The sequence below is a fragment of the Lolium rigidum genome, chromosome 3 (genome assembly GCF_022539505.1).
Source record: "Lolium rigidum isolate FL_2022 chromosome 3, APGP_CSIRO_Lrig_0.1, whole genome shotgun sequence".
Lineage (NCBI taxonomy): Eukaryota > Viridiplantae > Streptophyta > Magnoliopsida > Poales > Poaceae > Lolium > Lolium rigidum.
The window spans coordinates 258,979,270-258,985,011 of record NC_061510.1 but is presented as its reverse complement, the minus strand read 5'-3'; the positions used below and the strand labels follow the sequence as shown (position 1 = coordinate 258,985,011).

The 5,742-nt window shown below is 46.8% G+C and overlaps 1 protein-coding gene across 1 annotated transcript; it reads right to left on the bottom strand.

The window, feature by feature from the left end:
- Positions 1–363: 363 nt before the first annotated feature.
- On the bottom strand, positions 364–3,679 carry LOC124703349 (transcription factor VIP1-like). The gene is made up of 4 exons (XM_047235569.1): positions 3,157–3,679; positions 2,790–2,922; positions 1,057–1,141; positions 364–911 (listed from the first exon to the last, which is right to left on the bottom strand). The coding sequence occupies exons 1-4, from the start codon at positions 3,663–3,665 to the stop codon at positions 640–642; spliced, it is 999 nt and encodes a 332-aa protein (XP_047091525.1). The 5' UTR covers positions 3,666–3,679; the 3' UTR covers positions 364–639.
- Positions 3,680–5,742: the final 2,063 nt, after the last annotated feature.

The following is a 5,742-nucleotide window of genomic DNA, read 5'->3' as shown; positions in this document are numbered from 1 at the left end:
TGGCGGCGAAGACTTCTGGAGCGTGTATGATGGTACACGTCGATGGTCTGCCGAACCGGTTGTGCCACCTGCCCACCAATGGGCGACTTGTCGAGGCCTTCGATTTTTTGATGATGCGCGTTTGTGTGATGTCAGGGTGTTGGCTCGATTCATTAACCCCCCTCATCGGTGATGTAGGATTAGCAAGCTGTCGTTAGTTTTGGTGACTTCGGTTCAATCTTTGTAATTTTTCTTGTAAGGTATTGTGAATAATCTAATAAAAAAAACCGTGTACACCCCTTGGATGCGGAAGCTGGAGTGATATTTTCCCATTTCAAAAAAAAAAGCAGCCGGAAACCAGGAGAGTTCCCAACTTCCCATCCATCCAGAAAACCACTTCATTCACCATAACATCTTTACAGGGTGACAACTACAGGCAACATGTTAAGCATTTTTCGTTCAGACTTCAGGCCAAGGCATGCATGGCCCCAGAAAGAAAAATCGAAGGGACAATGGACCACGATACATGGATGAAATTTCTTGATTAATGGTACAAAGAACAGCTAGCTACCCTAGGAATAATTTGATTCATGTGCATACGGTATACATCAGTTATCTTTACAGCTACCGAGTTGTGGTCGGTATGTGCCTTCTTTCTCCTCAGATGTAATCCATGGAGTCGCTTAGGGACTGACCGCTCAGCGACTGGCCTCCATTTGAAGAATTCTGGAGATGGTTTTGCTGGTGGTGCTGCTGACGAACTTGTTGGCCTAGGAACTGCATCTGCTGCTGCTGCTGCTGCTGCTGTGAGAAATAGTTCGACATCTGTTGCTGATGCTGTAGTCCTCCGTTAAAAGGGCCGTTCATGCTTGGAACTTGACCTGCCGCTATCTTAAGCCGCTGGACTTCTTCTCTCAGGGCATCATTCAGAGCTGCATGAAACAGATTCATGGTCATTAGGTGACGGATTGATGATCAATCGACCTCAGATGCCTTAAATGTTCATGAAACAGGAGAGTTTTATTCGGGGCCTAGATATTACACCAAATAAACTTCGAAAACAAGACTAGGACATACCATCTCGAAGTTTGGCTTGTTCTTCCATGGACTGCAACCGGAGTTTGAGTTCTCTGTTCTCGACAGTTAAACCAGAAGTGTCCCTCTGGATTACAAAAAAGAAAAATCAACACCAGAAACAGATAAAATAAATGCAACAAAAGATAGCATTGGATGTGACACATTGACAATATGCAATCAAAGGCACAGCCGCACAGTTGCCAGTGGGGTATAATTTTGAACTCATCCTAATGAGGGATAAAATCACCAAGTACTTACTAAATACTTATTAAATAGCATTGAATCTGGCTTAAGTCATACTAAATATCACTTATTTCTTTTTCTAGCACAGATTAGACGTTCAGTACTGGCCAAGCTTTGTGGAGAATAAGATAAATCTTATGTTACTATCCCACCAACCAAAACAAAGCTTCACACTAACATCATCCATTTGCTTCTAACATCTTCAATCAAACCATCTTTCATAAAGAGAATCACTTCACTGTTTCTGACATGACTGACAAATCAAATAGAGGTGTCGGCATTATCACACCTACTTTTTGGTGCAATAAATCATGTCACATCTGTTCTTCGTTCCCCCTTAATACTATGAACTTCTATCTTTGCGTAACTAGGAAGAGACAGTTAGCTATTCAAGGCCTATACAAAAGATCCACTGCATGCTCATGTAAAAGGCATGGAAATACAGGTAGAGAATCCTTGGTTCATGGTATTTTTTTTACAGATTGTCACTAAACAAGACATCAAACTTCAAAGCAAAGCTACTCCAAGGAAGTTTTCTCCAAATAATCTTGTAGTTTTTAACTTCAGCCTACCAAGGAAAATTTTAGCACGTAGTTATGATGAATTTGACGCGCTATAGATTTGCTAAAGATTTAAAGGTGGGTGGGTGCATCCAGCGAACCATTCACTATAACAAGCAAAAGGGAGACAAGCAAATAAATAGAAGCCGATAGCAAAATGAGAGTCCTAAGGAAGTGAAATTTGCAAATTCAAAGTGACAGACGGCGATACGTGAAAACTAACTTGTACCAAATGGAGACTTGCATCCACTATGCTTGAAGAGTCAACTATCAGAAGCACTAGAAACTTGAAATTTGGAAGAGCCAAGTGGTGGGAATGGGGAAACACGGAATGCCGTTGTCAAAGAATATTCTTTGGGAATCATAACACAAAAGGTAATATATGATCTCTTACCCAAAGGTGTATGGAACCCAAGATATTTGGGAGCCTCGAATATCAGAAAATGAAAGTGGGCGGTATTAAATTGTAACTTTACAAACTCCCTTGATATAATAAACAAAGCGGATGTTTGTATTAAATCTAAGAAGAGAAGATAGCTACCGAATTTTAGGTAAAAGTTCATAGAAATGTCAACAACTCTAGTAATGAGAAGGGCTTAGGAAGCCAAGTTACATGAGGGGAACAGATAAGCTAAGATAACGAAATATATTACCTAGTTGAGAAGATAATGGAATACTATTACTATAACGGATCACAAGACGTTGCAAGTTAAAGCAATCATTTGTTTGTTTATCCTAGTTGCTTATGTCAGAACGCAAGGTTTGAGTTAGTCGGGTTCATACAAGTTACCAATCCAGTAGCCACAGCTGTCTAAGAGAATAAGCAAAGCAACCGACTAATCAGACAGAATATCGGCTTCATCATTATTGCGGTTAAACAGAGTCAAACAATCATACCGAACAGAGAAACCGCGCAGCAATTATAGATACCTGAAGAAGCGTGAGCTGTGCGGAGAGCGTAGTGGCCTCTGTCTGCAGCGTCTGCACCTTCCTCTCCAGCTCGCCAGTGTACTTGATCTTCCTCTCCTTTGACCTGGCCGCCGATACCCTGTTGGCGAGAATCCTGCACAGCAGAGACCAGCACCACCAACAAGAATGATGAAACCACGTACACCTAGAATAGAATATGATTCTATTGAACCAGAGGGAGGAAACCCTAGCTAGAAGACAAAATTAGGCAGCAGAGCAGCAAGGAGCCAGATCTCAGTAACGCAGGGCAGCAGGAAGGACTAGCAGCAAACTAGCTTTGGATCTACCAATCGTAGCAGGATGGATAGAGTGAAGGGGGAAAGCTGACCTCTTAGCGCGCTTGGGGTCGAGCAGCGCGAGCTCGGCGAGCCTCTCGGCGGGAATGGCCTTCTTGGCGTAGTCCGGCAGTCCGGCGGAGAGCGCGGACTCGCCCTCGGACGGCGAGCTCGCCCCATCCATGGAGCCGCTCCTCTTATGCCCGGGCCCGCCTCCCCCTCCCTGCAGCGTGAGGCCGTCGAAGAAGGCGGCGTCGAGCGAGAGGCTCCTCATGTGCGCGCCACCCGCGCCAGGCGGCCGCGGCGCCGGCGACGGGGGTGCGGCCGCGGCAGCCCCGTGCGGCGGCAGCGGCGGGGGGTGCGAGGCGGGGTTGGAGGAGACGGCGGGGGAGTCGTCGGAGAGGGAGGGGAAGTCGATGTCGGAGAAGGAGAAGTCGCTGTCGGGGTCGAGCAGCAGGTCCGTGTCCGGGAAGCGGATGAAGGTCTCGGAGTGTGCTCGCCTGTGGCCGCGCCCGCCCGCTCCGGCGGAGGACGGCGCCGGCGGCGGGAAGCGCGGGTCCATGGCGGCGGTCGACGGCGGCGCGGGGCGGGGCGGAGGCGGCGCGTGGTTTTCTTGCTCGGAGGCGGAGTAGATGCGGGTAGGTATGTGCGTCGGGGCGGGTGGGGAGTAGTACAAGGGTCAAAGAGGAGGATGGGCGGGGCTGCGGCTGGCTTCTGGGTGGACCCGGTGCATGGGCCTGATGATACAGCACGCATCACGAGGCAGGATTTGTGGCGTATGGTTTTGGTGCGACGGGTGCAGGAAAGGGGAGGAATATCCGGCGGTGGAAATGGCAGGAATTCCTCTGTGGGCTTACCGAAGATTGACTGGACCCGGTCTACGGAGGTGCGGCTAGATAGCGGGACCTACCGACGGCGCGATGTGTGTCCGGTGCATGAGGTGGGTGTACACGGGACGGGATGGTGGTGGAGCGAAGGTGAGGGGCGAAACGGTAAATTCAGTGGGTGGGCTGGCCGTGGAAGAAACGCCGCGTGGTTCCGAGAAAAAGAGCGCCCTGTCGCTGTGCGGTCGCTGTTTGGCTGTCTCTTGTACTTTACTTGGAAAAATTAATGACATGTGGGCCCCGTAAGCTTAGGGGTCCTTGTGGGCAATGGTCTACGTGGCGTTCTCGTGACTGTCGGAGAGACTCGGCCGTGCGTTTTGCTGCTGACCTATGGTGGAGGGTGGAGCCTCTGGTTATAGTTCTCTTTATTTGTTTTGTTTTTGAAATCAAACATTCAATGTTTTGATGAAATTAAGGACAAGGCATTTTTCTACCTGGTCCTAGATGCTCCTGGTTAAATAAAAAATCGAAAAAATAGCAAATAATTTTTAAAAAAAAATCTGAAGACGAGAAGCCTTCTTGGTCTACTCTACTGAATTTCATTTCTTTTTCATCATAAAATCCGTAACTCGGACGAAGTCCGTGTGATCGGTTGAGTTGGATTCCTCTAGTTGAACTAGGACATTTCCCGAGATTACAACTCCCCATTCCTTAAATTCGGAAATAAATTGTACAATGGATATGAATAAGTGTTCTAACTACACACCAAAACTCTCCGGAAATAGAATATGTAGTGGTATGTGGGAAAAAAACTGGAGTGATGTAACCAACAAATCTAGATGTTCTAAACAACACGGCATTTTGTCTTTTTTGCATAGGCCACTGCATATGTCTTTTCTCGAAGATTTTTGGTGCGCAGTTAGGACACTTGTTCATGTTCATTGTCCAAAAGTTTCAGATTCTTTTGAATTTGTTTGCTATTCTTTTTTATTTCTTATTTAACCACCACGAGCATCTACACCCGATTTCAAAACTGGTTTTTCGTGAAATTAACTTCCACTATAGTATTTTCTTTTAAAAATGAATATATTCCATGACTTCACAAGAAGTAGAAAGCACCCCAAATAGTATAAAAATTAATTCGAGGTCCTTGAACCATCTAAAGACCACTACTACCGCTAGAGCGTGCCGTTGTTACTGCATCGTAACAGGAGTCGTCCTAGCGTTGTTGATGATATTGGGGAAGTCTTTGTGCACGTGCCCCTAAGAACAAGCGCACTACAGCCGAAGTCGTCATCATTGAACCCTTGAATTAATCTGAATCTTCTAACACTAAATATATAACACACGGACACTGGACGTGATTTTCCTTCCTGGGAAGCGGCGAATACATGTCCTCCTCAATGCCACCAGCGATATTGTCACCGACGAGGTGGATGAGGAGGTGGGCATTGCTGGAATTTTTGGGCATTTGGCATTTGGCCCATGGCCCATTATCAAATTCTGAAACTCACATGCCCATTCCAATAATTAGTGGCAGCACTAGTGGGGGCTGAAGTTTAGTCCCACATTGCTAGTTGGAAGAGAGTTGGAGTGGTATATAAGGTGGACTGTTCTAGTCCTAGTAAGTGAGTGAGAAGAGAGAGAGCCCTCGCGCACTCCTCCTCCTCCGTCGCCCGCCACGCCACGCCACGCCTCGCCTCATCACAACACGTCACGACGCACCGCGGGTTGCGGAAATCTTGCCGAGCCGAGCTTATCTTTTTGCTGTTTGGGAAATTAATTGTGTAATTAATTTTGAGTCATTAACGGACG